General features: G+C 40.7%; 1 protein-coding gene across 1 annotated transcript in view; it reads right to left on the bottom strand.

The window, feature by feature from the left end:
* Positions 1-364: 364 nt before the first annotated feature.
* SLC9A4 (solute carrier family 9 member A4) overlaps positions 365-22,671 on the bottom strand; it is a gene marked incomplete at its 5' end in the record, with an annotated part of 62,371 nt that continues 40,064 nt past the window's right edge. The window contains 6 exons of the mRNA XM_081264550.1: positions 365-1,465; positions 6,332-6,419; positions 7,090-7,221; positions 12,308-12,404; positions 18,626-18,787; positions 20,639-20,709. Coding sequence (XP_081120676.1) covers positions 1,107-1,465; positions 6,332-6,419; positions 7,090-7,221; positions 12,308-12,404; positions 18,626-18,787; positions 20,639-20,709 — 909 coding nt within the window. The 3' untranslated portion in view covers positions 365-1,106. The remainder of the gene's footprint in view (positions 1,466-6,331; positions 6,420-7,089; positions 7,222-12,307; positions 12,405-18,625; positions 18,788-20,638; positions 20,710-22,671) is intronic.

Here is a 22,671-nt window from a genome sequence, read left to right as displayed (position 1 = left end):
ACCACTGAGCCATGGGCCACCATAATAAGTATTATTCATGTATCTGTACAAACATAATTCACAGATAATGTATATTCTATTGACATATACAAAGGAACACAGGGCACCTAGGGGTTATGGGCCCAAAGAAGGTCTAGGGATCTGGGAGCATTTAATCCTACAGATGTGTAGGATTAAATCAGTTGGCAAAAACAGTAATGGAGGGAGGATATTGAGTTGACTGTCACACACTGGTCATTTGACACATTATTTAACACTTTAAAGTGCTTCCTAAATACAAGTGGCCAAACAGAAAAGAGGGAAGGAGAAAGGAAGAGAAAGCAAGGAGGAAAGACAAAGTAGTCTGGTAAAAGTGGTGAGGTCAAGTTAAATTGAAGAACAATTCCAAACCCTAGAGCAAAATATCACACCCCACCAATGTATTCCTAATAAATACCCATTATTCATGTCATTGTTTGCAGCCATTGTGTTTCTAATCTTTGTTTTAAATCAGTATTCTAATTATAAAATAGACATATCCACTATTCAAAGGTTAATGTGCATATCATACCTATCACTATTACCGAATAAGTACATGAACATTATAACAAATTTTACCTCTCCTTTGAAATGTAATTATTGTATATTGAATATCAAAATTAAAACAGAATCCCTTCACGTGGGAGAAAGGACAACTCATTATGGGACCTGTAAACTCAGGGATTGAGCCAGGTGGCTTCAAAGGCCCCTTTAGTTCTACTTTGATTATAAGTTACACATGCATATAGTTAATTAGATTACTGACCAATCACACTTACATCTCAATATACAGCATAGATCAAGTAGTCTTCATAGAATGTCCTTAGGAAATTCTTAGAGACCAATTCCTGGGGTAATGGATTTCTATCACTCTCAACAAATTCATCTACCACGGACATTGGCCAAAGATGTGGCTCAGCTTTCAGGTTTGCTCCCAGTCCTATAAAAAAAATCTTCTTCTTCCTATAGACATGTGTCCAATAGCTTAAAAAAAAACTCACTAGCTGTCTTCTGAAATCTGAAAACCCCTTCACAGTAAAAGCAAGATGGCCTTGAACATCACAGAAGAGACCTTGTGGACTGTAGAACTATTTTCTTTGGAGCAAAGGACATTGGGACTCATGGTGTCCCCTGTTGTGTCCCTGCTCAGCTGTCCATCTGGATCCAGCAGCTGAGGCCGCACCCTCCACCTCCTCTCCAGATTCATATTCCTCATCCACGGCATGGAACAGAGGCCTGGGCCTTACGACTGCCCTCCTGCCTCTGCCAGCGAGCTCTTCATGGCTGCCGTTCCCTTCGTGACCGAAGTGCAATGCCTTCCCTCCTCTACTGTGTAAATTCCTCATGGGGATCGTTTCTTGTGTCCGTCGCCTTTCCTGGAGCATCCCTGTTCGAGAGAGTGCGCTGAAAGCGACGGGTGGGAATTCTGCGACACTCCCATCATCAACTAGGAAAATGTAACAAGGAGGAGGTGAAGACTTGATCAGAGTTAAGACTTCGCACCCAGATGACAAGAACTCGTGCAACCCCACCTGCACTCCTTGTTTAAAAACAACAGAAGAAAATCTCCAGGCATGGTGGCGCAGGCCTGTAATCCCAGCAGCTCCTGAGGCTGAGGCAGGAGGCTTGCAAGCTCAAAGCCAGCCTCAGCTGTTTAGTGAAGCCCTAAGCAACTCAGTGAGACCCTGTCTCTAAATAAAAATAAATAAAATTAATAAAAATTTTAAAGGCGGGGCTGGGATTGTGGCTCAGTGCTCAGCGCTCACTTGCTTGCCTAGCAAGTGCGAGGCCCTAGGTTCGATCCTCAGCACCACATAAAAATAAATAAATAAAATAAAGGTATTAAAAAATTCAAAAAAAAAATAAAGGCTGGGGATATGGCTTGGTGGTTGGGTGCCCTTGGGTTCAATCCCCAGGAGCCTCCCCAAAATAAATTTGTGGTTATATATATATATATATATATATATATATACACATAACAAAAAATGTACCGTTTTAATCATTCAGAATAACCATTTTAGCGTACGGCACAACAGCATCAAGAGTAATCATTTTTTTTTCGTAATCATCACCACCATTCATCTCCAGAGGTTTTTCACATTCCCGGGTTCACAGGTTCACAGGAGTTTTCAGCAGCCTCAGGACATGCCAGGGGTTTCAAGTTGAGACCTCTCTTCTTAGAAATCCCAGTGAGCCCCAAGGCAAATGGAACTTAGAAGAGTGAGTGGGGCCCCCCACGTCAGCTTGGAGCTCCCAGACATCAGAGCAAGGGATATCCTGATGCTAGAGGCCATGGGAAGGGCTAGGAAGGAAAATATTCCCTGAGTCTCAGGCTCGCTGGTGCAGGGACAGCCTCCTAGGGAGCAGTCAGTGCTGAGGTCTCCCTAGCGGGTCTCAAGTTGTTCCCTGACCTCCTCCTGCTGCAGAAAGACTGCAGGTTTGGAGAGAAGAGGGGATTCCAGTGGTCAACCATGCCTAGCTGCCCACTGAGGCTGACCTCCGCCTCCTCTTGATTGTCACGATAATTATTAAAAACTTATGAAGCATAATTGATAACACAATCCCACTTCACTACTTCTTCTTCTCAGATCTCCAGTTTGGCCACTCTCAATTAGATGACGACACTTAGAACCACCTGGGTACACGGGAGAAAAGAAAACTCTCTGGGACAAAGACTTCATTCCACGTAAAGAACTGGCATTTTGAGGTGTTGGCTTTCAGTCAGGAACACCTGACTGTAACCAGGTGGAGTCTTCCCTAATGCCCCTCAGTAGTAGCACAAAGGCCTAATTTTTCTTACACACCTAGTTGGTTCCAAGCCCTGTTCTAACAGCTCTATGTGCCTGTTCACGTGTGTACCCTCTCTGTGCCTGACTGACTTCACTTCCAGGCAGTACTTTTGCATGTGGGTGCTGCCGACATTACCTTCTTCTTTACTGAGTACAAATAACAGTGAAGAAATTGAATTGTATTTTTTCTTCATATAGGTCCTTGCTAATAGTTTGAATGTGGTTTGTCCCCACTAAAGCTTGTGTTGATGCTGAATTCTCAATGTGACAGTGTGGAGGGGGTCAAGAATTTAGGTGGTATTCACATCCTTTTCAGAAGACAGGATTAGTTCTCTGAAAAGCAAATTGTTATAAAGTGAGACAGCTCCTTTGTCCCCTCCCTCTCTTCTGCATGTGTCTGCCCACCATGTGATGCCACATTCTCACATGCACTGCCCCCATATGATGTCATCCACCATGTTTTGATACACAATGAGGACCTCACCAGAGGCAGCGTGATCTTGGACTTTCTTGCCTCTGGTACCATAAGCTAAATAAATCTCTTTCCTTTATAAATTATCTAGTCTCAGGTGTTGTGTTATAGTAACAGAAAATAGGCTAAGATAGCCCTATATAAAATTTCTAGACATTTGACGGCCTTAACTGAAATTGAGTAGATGCCTTTTGCTGGAGGCATCTGTTGACAGGACAGGATCCTCTGACCTATTAATCTAGGGAATAATATAAATATATTTCCAAATGTTATATAACCCATGACTTCTGGAATAAACACTGTTTTGCAAAGTATAATATTTCTTTACCTTTCTACTTTTTTTTTGGTAATGCTTATTTAAAATTTAAGTCTGCTCTGTAGTCGTCTCTGCTAACAGAGTCACGTGATATTGATGTTCATCGCATAAGAAATAACTGTAAGGCTTTTTTATTTTCTATTTAAACACATTACAAAAATAGCACTGGGTTATTTGCACCATGAAGTTATTTTAAAGTCAATCTATTAAACGCTGTATATTTGGTGCTCTTTTGGTTTTTATGGGTTTTTTTTTGTTTTTTGTTTTGTTTTGTTTTTTTACTACCCTTTGTTTGTGGGATAGCCCTTTGATAATATCAAATAATACTAGTTACTAGAGTGTAGTCTGGGAATAGAAAACCAGATGAGTGAAACAGAATTGAGTGTCCAAAGCTCCCTGCAGGGCTCATGACTTCGGTGAAACAAAGGCCACATGTTATCTTGGAGGAAACGTGGTGCTGAGATAGAAGCACAGCCCTTGAAGCAATCTGAAGTATCTCTCTACCTTAGTCCTCGCACAAAGTCAATTTCAGATGATTGAACCTTATATGGGAAAAAATAAGCTATTAATGTTCTCAATGGGAAACAAATGCAGGAATCATTTCCTAGTTTTGTGTGTCCATGTTTTTAGAGAGTTCTTCAACTTCATTTAACCCCATCAATTCCCAAGTTTTATAATTCTGTGACTATTTCAACACAATTTGCAAAGGTGCAGTCAAATAGATTGAAGATCATAATAGAAAGCATAGATATGTTATTACTTTAATTAATATTCTTATAAAAATATTATTATTGTATAACTGTGCGAAATATTTTTAATGATACTAAGTTTTTATAGGTATTCTAAAATCTGGGACAATGGGACAAAAGTGGGTTAAAAAATCAGCAACCAAAGGGGGAAAAATGGACAAAGGCAGACACAGAAAATTTCCCCAAAGAAAGGCAGTCATGGGCTGGGGATGTGGCTCAAGCGGTAGCGCACTCGCCTGCCATGCACAGGGCGCTGGGTTCGATCCTCAGCACCACATAAAAATAAAAAATAAAGATGTTGTGTCCACTGAAAACTAAACAATAAATACTTAAAAAATTCTCTCTTTCTCTCTCTTTAAAAAAAAAAAAAAGAAAGGCAGTCATCTCCAAAAATATGGAAGATATTTAACCTCGCTAAAGATCAGAGATTCATATGAAAATTAAATATACCATATAAAATTTACCCTTCCAGATGTAGATTGCTCACAAATTTGACACAGCTCAGTGATGATAAAGGTGTTTTGAAAAGACCATTCTCACAGACTGTTGTGATTCGTGATATAATTGTTTGGGATGATTGTTTAGGTAATGTATGTAATGTACAATTGTAATTGTAATGTGTCAATCAAAAATAAAATAACACAAAAAAATTTAAATGTATTTGATTTTTTACCTCAAAATTTTACTTACAGTAAGGAACTATTTGGTTATGTATGTAAGAGTCAATCACAAATGATATAAAGTGCTTATAATATATCAGTGCTTATTAGTTACTAAAAATTAGAAATATCTTAACTGGTTACTAATTAGAAATTAGCTGAATAAGCTATAATGCTTCTAATAACTATTATTTAGTCATTAAAATAAGTATTAGATTCATAGCTATTGACATGGAAATCTGTCTCCAATACTGTTGAATAAACCAACAATTTATGACATATCAAAGCATGACTAATATTTGATTTTATGTATAATGTGATGCTGTGTTCTTGTAAATTTTTTTAAAATCAGATATGGTTGACCTAGGGGTCAGGGTGGCATAGAGAAAATAATGGAAGAATGCCAACCAAAATAGTTATGGCACTTATATCTGGGTGTTAGGGTTTCAAGTGCTTTTAACTTTCCTCATTATGCATTTTCTCTACTGCTTGACTTTGATTTTACAAGAAGCATCTCTTTAAATACAGAATTTATCACTTTAAATAATAATTGCATTTACTTCTTAAAGATGTAATTCTACAATCCTGCAAACTTAGTTTACTTGAATTTCCAATATAATTTTTCTCTTTCTACATTTTTTGATACATTATAGTTGTACATAATGATGGGATTTGTTGTTGCAGATTCATGTACCAATATGATTTTAGGCTTAATATTTTAGGAAAATCAACATACATAATAGAGCATATGGTATATACTGTATGTCACCTTTTACTAATAGAAAATCATTTTATTCACACATTTTAAATAGCAACTTGGCTTTTGTTAGAATAATAAGTAGCTTCAATAATTCTAAGAATTCCACTTAAGGAAAACCTTTAATCAGTACATTTTAAGTTATTTCAGTAAAAATTAAGCAACTTTGGAGAATTCTGCTCATATTTAAACTGTGGGTGAAGCCCACAACTTCAGTAAAATGCACCTTTTATGTTTCTTTAAAACAGAGGTCAACTACCCTGGGTCTGTATCGGGTCTGCTGTCTCTTTCTATGGGAACCATGAGCTATAAATCATCGCCAAATTTTTAAATGGCTGGGAAAAAAATGAAATGAATATAATTGTTCATAAAAAATAAAAATGAAGTAAAATTTAAATTTAAGTATCCATAAACAAATTATGAATTTTATCTATAAAGCAAGTTTTCTTCTTTTTCTTGTCACATAAGTACCTTCATAATATTCATGATTTTGCTTCCTGTTCTGCAAATCCCACTGTATTTACCAACTGACTCTCTACAGGAAAAGAAAGTGGCCATGCCTGCAGGTTACCTGAGGACTCGGGAGCTCTTGTGTCCCTCTCTGGTGGCTGCAGGTTGCTGTAAGGAACAGAGAGGTAGCGGATGTTTTTGGTGCCAGCCTGTGGGTAACAAGTAGAAATAAAAAGTGGAATGAGCTTTTGCAATTAAGACCTTCCTAGAGCCAATAAAGCAGAGGACAGACCCACACTGCAGCACCTGGGTTCCATTACTGGCTTTCAGTCACTTTTGTTTGAAGACAGCAGAGTACTTCCATCTTCTCTATGTAGTTTTTTCCTTTTTATCATATAACTGACCGCTGTGAACCTCTGCATCTTATTCCCATCAACCCCACTGAGATTAGGATCCATGTTAGGGTCTATTTAGTCTCAATTCCACCCAGAAATCCTAGAAAGATTGTCTGATGTGGTCTTAGGTGCAGTGGGGATGTGAAGATTAGGCCCCAGGGTCTCAGCAAGAACAAACTCTTCCCTGTGTCCTCCTGGGAGGGCCAGAGGCTCTGGTCCAAAGAGGACCCCTGGCACGCTCAGGATCGGGCCTCTGTGGGGCCTGAGTCTAGACCCTCAGCACAGGGTCCATGTGGCAGTCACTGACCTCCTGTGGAGGGCAGTTCACTGCCATAAACCCCATGGGCAGGTGCCTCCTATCACCTGGACCGAAAGCAGAGGTTGCTTGGTGTCCCTCCCTGGCAGCAAGGTTAGTTTCCGTATCAATGGTGGCTCAACCGAGGAGTTGATTAACATCTGCAGACTAAGGAATGTCCCCACGCACCGGCTTTGCCCAGGGCAGGCTGTGGCCTTTCCTCATGCTTTCTCTCAAGGTGTTCTGACGTCGGATGAGAATCTCTTTAGCCTGCTTCTCGCTTGTTTGGGGTTTGAGGTTGTATTTGTTGTAGGATGGGGTCTGCAGAGAGAATGGAAAATCCAATAGGTAAGAACTTCTCCAGTGCAATTTCCGGTCCCAGGAGGCCACGGACACATCACACACCTGAGACAGGTAGAGCAGGTAGGCACAGAGAAGCTTGGCCGAGAAGTGCTTCCCTTTCAGGTAAGCAAGCCTGGGCCCTGAGAAAAATCTGTAACCTGTGGTTACTGTCTTGGGGGCAGAGCTTAGACTGCATCCAAGCCTTTCTCAGCTGTTCTAACCTGAGGTACCCTCAGACCTGGCTGCCCCATGCATGCTTTCTCTTTCTCAGGTTGTGTGGGCATGTGTGTGCATATTTTAATTTTATTTTATCTTATTGTGCTGGGCCAGTGGTTCATAGGCATTTGAATTTCATAGATCAAAAAGATATCAGTCCTACTTTAGAAATTTCTAGAAGGTTGCTATTTTTAAAAAGTTTTGCCAATTATGGAAAAATACCCCCCCCAAGATCAAATAATTTCTACCAATCACTATTATCATAAATCCAGGAAGGAAGAGATCTTTTAACCAAAATCAGTAGGAAAGACATACTCTAAGATAAAGAACAGGGCTGGAGTTGTGGCTGAGAGGGAGAGCGCTCGCCTCGCATGCGTGAGGCACTGGGTTTGATCCTCAGCACCACATAAAAGTAAAATAAAGACATTGTGTTCACCTATAACTAAAAAAATAAATAAACATTTTAAACAACCACAACAAAAAAAGATAGAGCACAGTCCTTCAAATTCAGTCAATTTATCTCCATGATAAATTTCTTCTTTGTTTCTTACCCAAGACCAGGAAATATTTGTCAGGGATCGGAGGCCAACACTGGTGCTTAAACAGATGTTTGCAATACTCACAGCTGAGACTCCGTTTCTCCCTTGCTGCTACCTTGAGGTTCATCAGTGCATGCCCACTTTTTTTTTGGGGGGGGGGCTAGTTGGTGACATAGTGTGTGCACTGATAAACCACAAAGTCCTGCTGCATGATAGAATTGGGACTGCAAGTGTTATCTCTAAAGGAATAATCAATTCAACTGCAGTAGAGCAGACATTCTCTCATCCAGGGGACACAGAAGGCAGAGCCTTTTACCAATGAATTGGAAGCCGGATATGGTAGTGCACGCCTGTAATCCCAGCAGCTAGGGAGGATAAGGCAGTAGGCCTGCAAGTTCAAAGCCAGTCTCAGCAATTTAGCAAGGCCCTAAGCAACTTGGCAAAATGCTATCGCATAATTAAAAAAAAAAAAAAAAAAGGTGTGGCTGGGGATGTGGCTCAGTGGTTAGCACCCCTGGTTCAATCTCTTGTATCAAAATGTAAATGAGGATTAGGATCCTGGGCTTTAGAAGGCTGCCAGTCTCTGGAGGAATCAAGTTAACGAGGATATAATGCTATGTGCCTGTGTAAGTGACACAGGGTTGGGATCATCTGGGATTCATAGAGTACAGGCCATAGGTGCTTGATGAGGCTTGGATGTGACAGGTTCATTGCTCTAGGGCTCTAGGGCATGCATTGAAAGATGAGAGAGTGTTATCCTAGGAGGAAGTTCCAGAAAGAAAGAACACAGGGCCTATGTATGACAAGGGCCATGAATAGACTTGGAGGGAGAAGTAGGGGGGCTACTGGAAAAGAGAAGGAAATGGTTTGTAACCATGAGAACCAAGCGCATCACTCCCAGGGTAGTGAGAGACGAGACTGCAGGGGCGACAGGGGTGGGACAGGCCACCAAGAGCCTCTCAAGGAGCGGAGACTTGATCCTGCAGACCTCGCGTCCTTCAGGTGGGGTGTACCCACTCCAGGGTACCACCAGGTGATACCCGGGGTGCAGAAAGAAAATATGGATGCCTCCATTTCTGTTGGTTTTTATCTAAAACGTACAAAAGGGATTAAGTCTCCCTCGAACTTAATGCATGGGTTTATAGTAGGCCCTCAATTCATCCAGACGGGGATAGCCAAGTGTCCTGCCAAAACAGAAAAGAGTGTCTCTAGTGGGGAGAGTTTGGCGACAGTGTCCCCGTGCGTGCGTTCTATTGATTTTCAGTTTCTTATTTGTGTGTTAGTGGATATGCAGCCGGTTGAGTAGACTTGTGGTTTTAATTATCTCTTAACTGGACGAAACCTCACAAAATAGATGATCATCTGTAAGGATTTCCACGGGGCAAGGTACAAATTGAAGGCCAAAGGAACAAGGGGAAAAGTTGACTTTGCTCCTCTCCCCATAGACGCTTTTCATCAGCCACTTTGGATAAGCTAACTGATCTAACAAGAATTTGGCCAAAATATTGAATTGTGATGACAGTTGAAAATATGGATTCTTAGCCTTCACCTTTAAGATCAGACCTTGACCTAAGAGCATTTTATACACTGAAATATAAAACATAATGATATGGACCCTAACAGAAAAAAGTATTTAAACATTAAGACTCCAAAACGTTGAGACAAAGTTTTATAATTTTCAAGTCATACAAACTTGAATTCAGCATCCATGTACTTGTATATATCTTTGTGTGTATACATATGTTCCTACTAGGAATTCCTATGCCCAGACCTAGGAGGAAGCTGCACTTCAACATTTGAACATTGGCTCTTCTATTTTGCCTCACCCTCCATGAGCCTTGTCTATTTGGTCTTCTGCAGGGATCACAGAATTTCTATGCATACAATATACATGCCAGTTTTTTCCTCCTTCTTCCTCCATTTCTGCCCTCTTGTGAAGCTGATGGTAACTGGTTAAAATCCTAAATTTCCCATTAAACCTTGAGTCCTAAATGAGAGAAAGAGCTCTGTCTTATTCAGTTCAGTGTTCCTAATGCCTGGCCCATTACAGATGTGTCTAAACTTTATCTGCCATACAGAACAGAAATTGAACAAATTGCTGTGATCCTTTAAAAAAATATGCAGAAACTCTGAAAGTAACCTGACCCCCTAGGCCACCCCAGGAACTGCAGATCAACTTTTGATCTGTCCTTAAGTCTAAGGAGGTTCTTCTCTCAGATATTTGGAAGAAGCGTTTTTCAAATTCCATTCCCTTGCATTCCTGAGAGCTTCCTGGGTGGTGGTCCCACTGGGAATTTCCAGAGGTCCCTCCACTTCCCTGCTCATGTAGATTCCATCCTGAACGTGCCAGAGGGACAGACTCCAAACAGGTGTCGGCTGGAGATAGAGCCCGTGTCAACTGTGTATGACAATCACCTCGAGTGAAATCCTGCACTCATTCTGAAGCTGCCTCCAAATGACTCCTAACTCCCAGGACAGACTCTTCCAAGACTTGGAGAGTGAGGAACACTCCCATCACCAGGCCTGGACCTATTACCCAGCCTGGAGGGCCTCAGAGGGTTTCTACATATTCTTTATATCCCTCAGCAAGAATGTAGCTTTCTTACTAGACAAAGTATAGTTGTCCTGGGTTGCATTTCTACGATGATTTTCCCTTCAAGAGAACAAAATAATAATAATAATAATAATAATAATAATAATAATAATAATAATAAAACCATGTACAAGAGAAGACTCTCATGACCCTGGTAAAGCTGGAGTTAGAAAGTAAAGGCAAGCAGGAGTGGGATTGGTGAGCCTCACTCACCAAAGTACTGAAAGAGAAGGCCAAAAGGAACCTCCTAGCTGTCACCTCCCTGTTGATCAATTATGTTTTCCTCATTGGATTCCCATGGTGCTCATGTCTAAATCCTGTAAGTGAAAAGCAGTCCGTGTACTCAAATTGGGGGAAATAAGGAAGAAAGATGCCACTTCAATTAAAAGGGAGAACTCCGGAGGCCAGATGGAGGAGGAAATTTAAAAAAAGAAGGAAGGGGTCTGCCTGGGATCCTGCCCCAAGTGAAGAGGATGGGCAGTGAAACTGTTAGGCATGGGTTGGAATTCAGGATCTCCACATCCATTTCTCTATCGATTCGTCAACATGGGGGGGAAGCTGGGCACCAGGTATCTGGTGGCACTTATATACACCCTTTGGCTCTCACTAGGAGGAAGTTCTTATCTATTGGTCTAAGGCAGGATGTGATTGTCTTACTGCAACAGTTTCACTTGGAAAGATCCGAAGGCAGTGGAATTCAAGCAGCTCTCTTGATGGTGAGCTATATTCCATTCCCTCAGCTAGGGTGCAGCCTTTCACTGACACAGCCCCTCATCATGGAAACAGGAGGCCAGAAGACCCTCACTTTTACTGGATTGTAAGTCTGATGTCATGGAAAGAGTATGGGGCAGGAGGTCAGAAGACCTTAGCTCCAAACTTGGATTGGTTTTGGGACCTTTCATAACTCAGACCATCAACTTCACTAATTTTTGTGCCTTCTGCTTGAAAATGAAGAGCTTTGATTTTATGATTTTTTTTATTCAATTAAGATTATCATCTATAAAGAAAGACGAAGGCCCTCAGAATGGACATATGTGGTTATTAGGATCCTACCCAAGAATCAGGATGGACGATTAAGACTTCCAATTTTGAAGATAAAGTAAAATAACTCTTAAATGGATGATGTCAGCATATCTGTCATTTAATTCAGCCAAAAGTTCTTAGGACTGCCTCATTCATTGCCCTCAGAAATATTCTTGCATGTACATTGGTCTAGTGGCTGACATCTACTACGGATTCCATACCTATTTCCAAAACTGAAAAATAAGATGCTTAATACATTTGTTGTTGTTGTTTTTTTTCCTGGTCTTCAGCATTATTGTTTCAATATTCTAAATGACTTCAACTTTCTTTTGTTCTACTGAAATCTCCGAGGCAGCTCTGCTGTCTTCAGTGCCCTGGTGCCATCTGTCTTTGGTGTGGTGCATGAGCTTGACTGCTTCTCTGCCCTTGGAGGACAGGGGGACCTGCTGGTTCTGGAAAACTCCAGGCTGCAAGGCTGGGGCAGCCTGACCCCTAGAGACAGCAACTGGGTTTGCATTTCTTTTTATGCTGCAGGTGCCAACTTTGTAGCAGAAACATGACAATTAACTTTCTGTTCTCCAGACTGAGCAGGTCTAAGTGGCTGCTTTAGAGAGGACATGCCAACAAGAGCGGGTTCTTGAAGGCATGGTTCCCAGGACAGGCAACAGCAACGAGGCAGAGGACTCATACACACCCTTTGTCGAACTTGGTACATGTTGCGAGTCAGGATGTCCCTCATGGATTCCACATCTTCAGGGGAAAGTCTTTTGATTCCTTGTACCCTCTGGGCCCTGGAAACATCATTAGAGAAAGAGGAACATTATTATTCTCCCACCTTGGCAAGAGATACCACATAAACACCAGGGCTCCCCATACAATTGATGACCCTAAGTTTCAGAACCCCTTTTTACATAAGTTTTTCTATTGGTATTAATAAATTGATTTGAAATGTCAGAATATATGTCTTGAAGCTTCAAAAAAGAATTCCTCGGCGCTCTTATGTGAGTTTAAGGTGACAACCAACTAATTTTTCCCCTACCACTCTGTTACGAATTAACATGTTTGTAACATACAATAAAAATCAATTAATAGAAAATGATACCATAAAATGCAATCCAAATGTTTTATAAAATGACTCAAAGTTTGAATCTTTGTTAGTTCTGTATTTAATCTCATTATGGACAGGGTGACAAACATTTCACAGACCCACACCATCCACATGACACATTCTGAGTAGCACTGACCTAAGAAATATTAAAGCTGCATTGATACATTTATCTTAGAATTGGACCTTCAGGGATTTTTATCTTGGTTAATGAATACTTCAAGAAACTAGAATCACATTTAACAAAGGGAATCAAACTCTTCACACCATGAAGGTCAGTCTGCTTTGAGACACTGGGCACTATGAACCCCCGAAAGAGTTTAAAATCCAGGTTATGCCCAGGTTAGCAGTCAATGAGCAATTGTCCTCTGGGGATTTCAAGTCACAACCTTGCTATGGGAAGAATCCTCATGTGACAAGTGTATTTGATTACAATCTACTGGCAGTAATTTTTTCAAAACTTTTTATTACATGAGTAGTATGTATTTACTGAAGGAAGGAAGCAAGCGAGCAAAAGAAAGTACGAGCAAAAGAAAGTACGAGCTAGGACTTCCTTTTAATATCACCACCTTCCTTCCTATCTTTCTATGAACCCTAATTGTTACTTGACTCCATGTTTGCTATTTCTAGCTGCCACTATAGTAAATACGTAAGGGCACCGATGGCTTTAATATCTGCTTTCATATGTTTCTAGGTTAATTGATCACAGAGATGAGTAATTATTAGTTCCAATACAGGCCATAGTTAGGCATTTTTTCCCCCAAACATTAGTATCAATGTGGTCATAAATTGTAAGGATATTTAAAAAGTAACATGCAATTGGAAGGAGATTTTAAAGGACCTGGATACCAGACATCACCTCATGCCAGGATTTTATTTAGCCATCCTATCTGTACATTGACTAATGCCCTTTCTAAGAATTATTGAAATCAGAGGTTCCCTATCCTAAGATAGGGAGAAATCTAAAGCTGCAAATGTCACCTCTATTGATATTCCGTTACCAGCCTTGGTGATCTAAACATTATTATCAGGGCATTTGAACCCTACTGTGTAAATGTCCTTCAAATAAAATTCATTTTGAATTAGGTACACTCACACACCCTCATAATCTGAACACATTCCTTCATTGTGGTGGGTGTAACCTATGGCTAAACAGAAACACCAGTTAGTCAAACAGTTCCGTTTTCTATGTTCATAATAAAACAGATAGGAAAAAAAAAAAAAAGATAAAGGAAATGGTAAAGTGGAACTTGATACAGCAATAGAGTCATGCTGGCATTTTTCCTGCTGTGTAATTGGCCACTTTGGGAAGGAGCAGACTTAATTAAGCTCATTCAGGCCGTGGGCTGGAATGATAGTTAGGGTGTCTCAAAGGTAGGGCCTCTCCTGGACTCCACAATGAGAAGCCGCAGTGGCAAGTGGAGGTGTGGCTAACTTGAGTGGGGTGCTGCCTGGAGGTTTTTGTTTTTTTTCTATGACTTTGTTAATAAAATCATTCCTGAGATGTTCACGTCACAAGCACAGGAAAGACACAATCCTTAGAAAAACTGAGTGAACAAAGATGTCTGGGTCAAAAGATTCAAATGACAAACTCTAAGACTCTTGACCCTGGAAAATTCACTTATTGTCCATAAAGGAAATACCCATCACCTGAAGTAAAAGTTCTGCGGTAATTTCATGGTTCCTAAAATCAAACTAGGAAAACCTCCATCCAGATGTATTTGAATGCAAGTTTCACTTTCGTGTGTGTGTGTGTGTGTGTGTGTGTGTGTGTCTGTCTGTCTGTCTGTCTGTCACCGGGGATTGAACCAAGGACCTCATGCATGCCGTACCACGTGCTCTACCACTAAGTTACCTCCCCAGCCCAACTAACTCTTCTTTTTCTCAAATGCCATTGTAATATAAAAGGTAGCTTTAATTCAACTGGAATCTAGAAGATTTTATATCCATTCCCCAATATGAATTCCCAAAGATCAACTATTATATCCTGATTTGTTTAGAAAAAGACATGAACTTTTAATAATGTAGCCCTGAATTCCATGGGAAGAGTGTGGCTGGAAGCCAACACACACACCATCAGCTACTTTGTGCACCAGGCTACCTTCAGGTTTTTTTTTTTTTTTGAGTCTTTTTATTGAGACCACCCAGATGACTAGCATTTAGAATAAACGAAGCATGGATGAGAAGATGACTTCACTCCCTGTAATATCACTTTCAACTCTGGGAGTGAAATATCACATCAGAATCTCTATCCCAGAATTGCCACAGGAATTCAGAAATGGTGCACTCTTTCAAAGTGGGATCAGTTAAAAAGTTCTTCAACTACAGTGGAACTATTTGATGCTTTAAAAATAGATGACACGTTAAAATTACTTGGGAGTTTTAAAATATAATACGTTGAAGCCGTAGAGTTGCAGTCTTGTTATGGCAATAAATTTATAAATATTTTAATGCCCCTATGATATTAACCAAGATATTTCTAAAGCTTCGACATTTTTAATCATTTTGAGCTTCTATCCTCTAAGAATTTCAAATAGCTTATCACTCATGAGTAAAATAATAATGAAATAATAATGAAAGCATGCATTCTGCCTATTCCATAGAGTAGGTTTGATATTTGAACAACGTGGCAGCAATGGGGTTTCGTAGAATCGGTGTCATCTGAACTGTCCTGTGGACAACCCTGGTGGTAACATTCTCCTGAAGGTCACAGAATTTCAAAATCTAAACCTTTTGTAGAACAATTGCTTAAACTTCTAAAGAAAAAAATATATGAGCATTTTGTTGTTATCATCTCATACAGATTACTAAAGAGCGAGCTGAGCACACACTTCTCTTCCTATTATTGTTTGAAGGTTTGTTTATGAAGAAATCAGCCGCTTTGATCTCAGGAGAGGAGTTCCTTTTTGCTTGATGTCCTACAGATCTCTGATGAGATCAAATAAATGCAATTTAAATCTCAACCTGTATTAGATATCAGCTTTAAAAAAATCCCCTCTCTCACCTCAGTGAATTAGCTAGTTGGGGAGAGAGTAGTAGAAAAACATTTCTTACCTGTAAGACTCCCTTACTGATCTGGAATCAATATCTGAAGAATTAATTGAATCGGGGGAATGGGATTGGGAGGCGACTCTAAATAAAGTTGGTTTAAAATCCCCTTGAAGGTGGGGCAGTTGCTTATGGCCAACATAATACAGAGATTCAAAATACATTTTAGCACATGACAGACTGATTCTCATTTGAGATAAGTGCCCCTACATTCCTAGACCAAGTGCTCACATAAATGGAGAGCAAAGCCATAGAGGAAGTTGCTAATGGTCTAACTGCCTGGAGCTGTCCAGCCCTCCCCTACCCCTGCATTAACTCCAGTTCATCCTTCAGTGAGCAGGTCACATGCCAGGAGGCCAGCACGCTCACCTCTCCTCTCACATACTAGCATAGCTCCCTATCATTTATGATTGCACATTGCACAGTTTTTGGAAAAAATAAATGTCATGACCCTGCTAGAGGATGGTGTCCACAACAGCAGGGTCTAAGTCTGCTTTTACCATGCAAGGAACACAATAGGTGCTTAATAAGCAGCACTGGAGCTAAGGTACCAAGTGTAAGGGGGAACTAATCATTAAGTAAGGTCTGAATGCAATATTGTAGAAAATGCAGGAAAAAAAATCTTTAATGAATAAAGTATCAACATTTTCAATGAAAACAGGATCAGCATTCCTGATTTTTTCCTGTTGCCTCCGGCTCCACTCAGGCCCAGTCCAGCTTTGCCAGTAAATATTTGTCAGCACTTTCCCCTTTGAGTATCAGAAGCTTCCTTAAAGCCGTGCAATGAGAAGCACCCACAAAAACAAACAAGCCACAAAAACAATCTCACTCAGGCAGAAAGCTTTCTGTTTATACTGCCATCCTCAGGGAATCCAGTTTAGATTTTTCTCAGGCCACGTTATGAAGGAGATGGTGTTTCTGATTCATTAGCAGGTAAGGGAGGAAGGTGTTGTCTGAGAAATCACACTCAAGCATCAGTGACAGTTTTGTGGCTAGCTATTTTTAGCTCTCCTCTCAACTTGCTTTTCTAATGTGAGAATGTCAGTGAGCTCATGATCAAGTGCTTTTATCTCCTGGAGACACGATAGAGGGGTTAGTGTCCCTTTCCCTAAATATACAAAGTGATTAATTTTCCCAATTCATCAGTCATTCCTTGGAAGAAAACTGAACATCTTCAGGAGGTGAATTAATTCTGTGACCCTGAAGGAACTCTGGTTAAATATCAGAGAGGTAAAGCAGATTTTAAAAATGTCTAGCCAGCGGTTCGGACAATGGGTTAGCACATGGTCCAAGAGAAACACCTTGTTTCAAAAAAGTCATCCTGTAATGATGGATTTATACGCAGGTACCACCTCTGCCCACACCGCCTCCACCTCAGCTACCTACGGTCCTTTTTCACCAGGAAGCCAGCCAGTGACCTGCTCCTGCTCCAAGCTGGTCTCACAATCTCACACGGACCTTGGCCTTAGACACAACTGCCAATGCACTTTCTCTTTAAACAGCCAACTGACCAGCACACCTCTTTGCTACCACCACTCAACCCTTTATGGCTTGGATGAATGTCACCCGAAGGCCAGGGTGTTGATAAAAGGAGAGCCCTGAGGACTTTCAAAAGGCAGGGTCTAGTTAGAGGTTTATAGGTTATTGAGGGTATGGCCTCAAAGGGGTTTGTGAGACCCCAGTTTCTTCTTCTCTCTGTTCATTGGTTTGTGACGTGAGCACTCGCTTTCACATGCACCCTTGCTGTGGTGTGCCACTGTCACCAGAGGCCCAAACGAATGCAGCCACCAGGCCTGGAACTGGAACTTCCCAAGCTGTGAGCCAAGACTCACCTCTCTTTACTCCATAAGTAGCCTGGGTCCTGTATTTCACTGTAGTGACACAAAGCTAAGACATACATCCCCAAGCCCAGGTTAGCATCTCAGAGAGGCAACATGTCTCGCCTCACATAAAGAGAGGTCGACAAATGATTTATGGGAAGGAGAAAAAACACAGTGGTAAGAAGGGCAGATTCAGATGAATGGGGTTTAAAGAATAGAGACTGGTAGCCAAGAGAAAAAAGAGAAAATCTTATACCATGCATTTCCATTCTATAAATGTACTTGCTCCCTCCCAAAGGAAGATATTGTATAAGAAGGCATTTTTTTAAAATATTTATTTTTCAATTATAGTTGGACACAATACCTTTATTTTGTGTATTTATTTTTATGTGGTGCGAGGGTCGAACCCAGGGCCTAGCACATGCAGGAGAGGGCTCTACCACTGAGCCACAACTCCAACCCCTAAGGAGGCAATTTTGCTAGAAAGTAATTTTTCTCAAAAACAAAGTGAAATATATTGACCCTGGACTAAGCCACAACATGCCAAGATTTCAATCTTGGTTTTGTACGATTCGTCCTCATTGCTGTGGTTTGGGTCAGTGTCCCAAAAGACCATGTGTTAAAGGCTTCATCTAAGACTATGGTGCTATTAAGAGGTTGGCAACCTTTAAGAAGTGAGGTGTTCAGGCCTTTGGGGTCATGGCTTTGAAGGAGAGCCTAGAACCCCAACTACTACCTCTTCCTCTATTTTAAGTCTCTGCCAGGAGGTAAACCATTTGGCCATATACTGCTGCCATAATGGGCCATTTCACCACAGGCTCAAAAGGAATTTAGTCGATCATTCATGGACTGAAACCTCCCAAACCTTTTCTCTTTATAAGCAAATTATCTCAGGCATTTGTTACAGTAACAGAAAGCTGACTAACACACTCATCTTTTTGCCTCTTCCCTCCAGTATTACCTCTAAAGAGAACCATGAGTTAGTGCTCCCTGGAATTTGGACAATGAAAGTCTGGATCAAAAAACAGATATGTCTTACTGATTGGATATGGAAAAAGCTGTAGAACTCAGAATCCCAGTCTCTACCATCTCAATAGCTTGTTTCATTTCCAGCTTCTTGTACAAAGAAACAATGCTTGATTTTGGCTGGTTCTTTCGGATTAGGATTTTCCGTAAATATCTATGATCAAACTTTTTGAACCTAAAAATGAAAAACAACATTTTGGAAATCTTTAATCTCTATGTGTGGTCTGAGTACAAATTTTTCTTAAACTACTATTTAACTTCATTCTGAAAAACATCAATGCCTGGAATTCATAGCATTTGAACACTTTTTTAAAATTTTTTCATTCATAGTACTTCTGCATTTTTTATATAAAGAAAGAATGGCCGACTGCCCTGAATACATTGAAAAATCAACTAAACAAAAAGAAAAGGACAAGCCATAATCAGGGCAAAAAGTATGCATAAGAGGAGAGGGAAAGGCCCAGCCCAGCTCAGCGTCAATTGTAAGAGAAGAAATGAGGGGGCTGAGGCTTTTGAACAAGGGTTCCATTCTCATAGCTCCTAAGAGCAGCTGCTCTTAGGATACTGCCCTATTCTGCCAGAACCCAGAAAGGGTAGATGTCCCTGTAGTTATAGCAGTTTTGCCCCATTATGTCGCAGATAATTTTGGATCTTGACAATTAAGGGGGAGAAAAAAAAATCCCACACATGTCCAAACAGTCTGAATGACGGAGACTCTGAAATGGCTAGAGACTGGTGGCCGCTGACGATTGTTAATAACCTCTGTCCAGCCCACTCTGAGTGCGTGTGGCGCCTTTGGAGTGGCCCATTTGTTTGGAGTTGAAATTTTCAACATTTCCCATCAATTCCCATTCAGAGAGTAGTTTTTCTGCTGCTTTATGTTTTTTTTTTAGAGGGGAGTATATATGCCCCAGCTGCTGGCTTACTGTCTGTGGATGGGTTTCCTGATCTGGGAGGCATCTGTTACGTCCCCTCCAGGTGTGGCCATCTGACTTCCTAAACTTGGGGATCTGTTTGGCTCAGACCACGGCTACTCTGGCTCCAACTGGGTCACCACCCTGACCATACGGTTTTCTGCCCTTTTCCATAAAAGGACATAGTTCCTGTTAATTCTTCAGTCCACTGTGATCAGCTCCCTGTGAAAAGAAAGTGACCACCACCACGGCACTCTAGAGCGACCTTCGCCCCCACTTTCACGACTTGTCTGACATTCTTCTGGCTAAGCCCACCTTGACCTTGTACCATTCAACTCCAGGGGCTGCTGTGGCCCACCCCACCGGCCTCTGTGTCTCTTGATAGGCTCAGCGGTTCCTTGGTGCTCCTCACATCCCAGCTCGCTCCGGTTTCCCTTCCAGCCTCCTTGGCCACCTCCTTTCTTTTCCTTACCAACCCCAGATAATCAGGAGTCCTCAGTCTGTCTTCCATCAGCATCCCCTCTTTATATGCTTAAAATAATCTCACCCATGCTCACGGCTTTAGCTACCAATGACTCACAATTTACAGCCCTAATCTATAGCCACGCTATTTCTTCTTCTGACTAAATCTCCAGAAAAAAAGAATGAGATCGTAAGTGTGAGGTCTGGCAGAGGAGAGGGACTTTGGCATTTTTTAAGAATCATTATGTAGGAAGGACCCTGAAAGGTCTTCCATTGAGATGTCCACCACCCTAGGGGAATCTCTGCCCCAGGATCCCTAATGGTTCACCAAACTCCCTTCACAGTCTCCTGAAGCCAGTCATTCCATGCTTCAGCTGCTTTTATCCTGGGGGATCTTGTCCTTGTTTTAAACTTAAACATGACTTTTCTAATTTCCACTCATAGGTAGTGGTACTAGTTCTCTCTGATGCCACCTAAACCAGGTTTACAGCCTCTTCTACTAGAAGGCTCTAGGCATGACATGTCTGGGATTTCCCAGGGCTTCTTGCATGGTATGGCTCCTGGGACCTTTAGCTTCCTGGTCCTCTTTGAAAGTTCCCAGGAATGCCGCAAGCATGCTTTGTTAGGTGCAGAAACCCTAAGTGCCTTACTTGTCTCTCACTTGGTAGTGGCTCCAGTGCCCACACACATCTTCAATTCCAGCCTTCAAGTGATCCATCAGCTGCCAAAAGCAAGACAGAAGAAAATCACTCCTGGTGAAATGCAAACTCTAAAAGACACACGGGGAAGGCTGATACACAATGGAAACTGGAGGAGGCTTGAATTTCCAGAAGCCTACCCCCTTTCTTCCTCTCTATTCATGTAACTAAAATATGCCATGCCTTTCATATTATGTCAAACTAGTTTCATGATTGAAAGACTCTCTAGATAAGCTCCTGGGTAAGTCACATAGTACGCAATGAAAACAGGCATTTGCTGGCATTGGCTTTGAATATTTACCTAGAATGATTTTTCGTTACTGAAAATATATGGATGCAAAGTCTAATAATTAACTGTTACTTTTAATTCCATTGCCAAAACAAGAACATGCCAGTATCCAATTTATGTAGTGTCTCAAAACACAGTTCTTCAGATAAACTATTGTGATAACATATAATGAGACAACTTACCTATATTTCCCATTTTTTTAATCTATGTATTTACACTTCAACATTCGAGGCAATTATACTACATTCACTTCATCCACAACTGATTACAGAATTTAGGAGAAATGCAAGCTTAAAATAATTACAAATTAATCTCTAAATAATTTAAATTATGAATCACTGGAGTCCATACTAATTTCTGACTTTTTCCTTTTGAAAAGAAAATTAAGATTCCAAATTATTCTTTAAATACTTAATTGACAAATTGCCTGTGGATAATTATAATTTTTTTGAGAAAAAGAGTAAAAACTGGTAAAGAAATGATATATCCAGGCTGTACAGATTTAGGTTGTATTGCCTTGTTTCTCAAAGTAATGAATCCAAATAGATAAAGATAGAGACAAAAAAGTATACAGTTATGTTGTGGCACTACATATTTCAAAACACTCTCTATCCCTTTAAATATTTTCAAATGACCTTGAAAAATTTGGCTGCATTTCCTGAAATTTAAATTACTCTGGTTCCTCAAGTATCTTTTGCTATGAAACTCAAGGCTGATTTAGGAAGATTTCATTTATCTCTCCCCCATTAAAATTGTGAACTGTCAAAGATAGAATTGTAGTAGTTATTTGGCTCAATTATCCCCTGAAAGCTTGCATTTTCTGAACAGCAAATATACCAAGTGCCCCCAATCACTGCTGGGCACATCCATTGCCCCATGGGGCACAACAATCAAAAAAATGATTTCAGAATATTCTTTCATAAATGAGCTGAAGTCTATCTCTCTGTGTGTGTGTCTTCCCTACATTAATTCTCAGTTCTATTCCAGGGAGCCATACAGAATGTTATTCTATGTGTATTGTGTTGAACTCAAACAGGTAGAAATCAGACTGAACTTCGTATTCACCTTTGCCTGGATGGAGTACCCTCAAAAACTGCCACCAGGCCACATTTGTAATCTTTGTTCTTTCACCATTAAAAGTTTAAAAAAAAAAAGAAAAAGGACCCCATATTCCTGTGGAAAAATGATTGTAGAAGTAAGACAATTTTGAACATTAGTCGCTATAATAGTTCTTCTAAGGAATTGAATTGACTAATCAAGTCCCCAATTATCCAACTAAAAACAAATCTAGAAATTGTTGTGATTCTGTAGATATGATTAAAGTTCGTAACCAGTTGTCTTTAAGCAAGGGAGATAACTCGAGATGATTTCAGTGGCTGGATTTGGTCAGTTGCGAGGTCTTCACAAAACAGTTGAGGCTTCCCAAATGAGAAAGTGTGCTGTGGATGAAAGCTTTAAGTCATTCCACAAAGTTTTAGCCTCCCCTTCTTGGTCTGTCCTATGGATTTTGGACTTGCTAACCTCTTTCTGCAAGAGTATAAACCAATTCCTTGAGCAGATCTCTTTATATTTCTTCTACTGGGTCTGCTCTTCTGTTGGACCTTGAGGAAACACCGCCATCTTGAAATAAAAGGGAGAGAGAAGGGGGTAGAACGAAAGAAGACGGTTGGACCCCGCAATTCCACAAGCAAGAAAC

The sequence above is a fragment of the Spermophilus citellus genome (assembly GCF_964194105.1).
Source record: "Spermophilus citellus genome assembly, chromosome: 13".
Classification (NCBI taxonomy): domain Eukaryota; kingdom Metazoa; phylum Chordata; class Mammalia; order Rodentia; family Sciuridae; genus Spermophilus; species Spermophilus citellus.
This window is presented reverse-complemented; position numbering and strand designations above follow the sequence as displayed.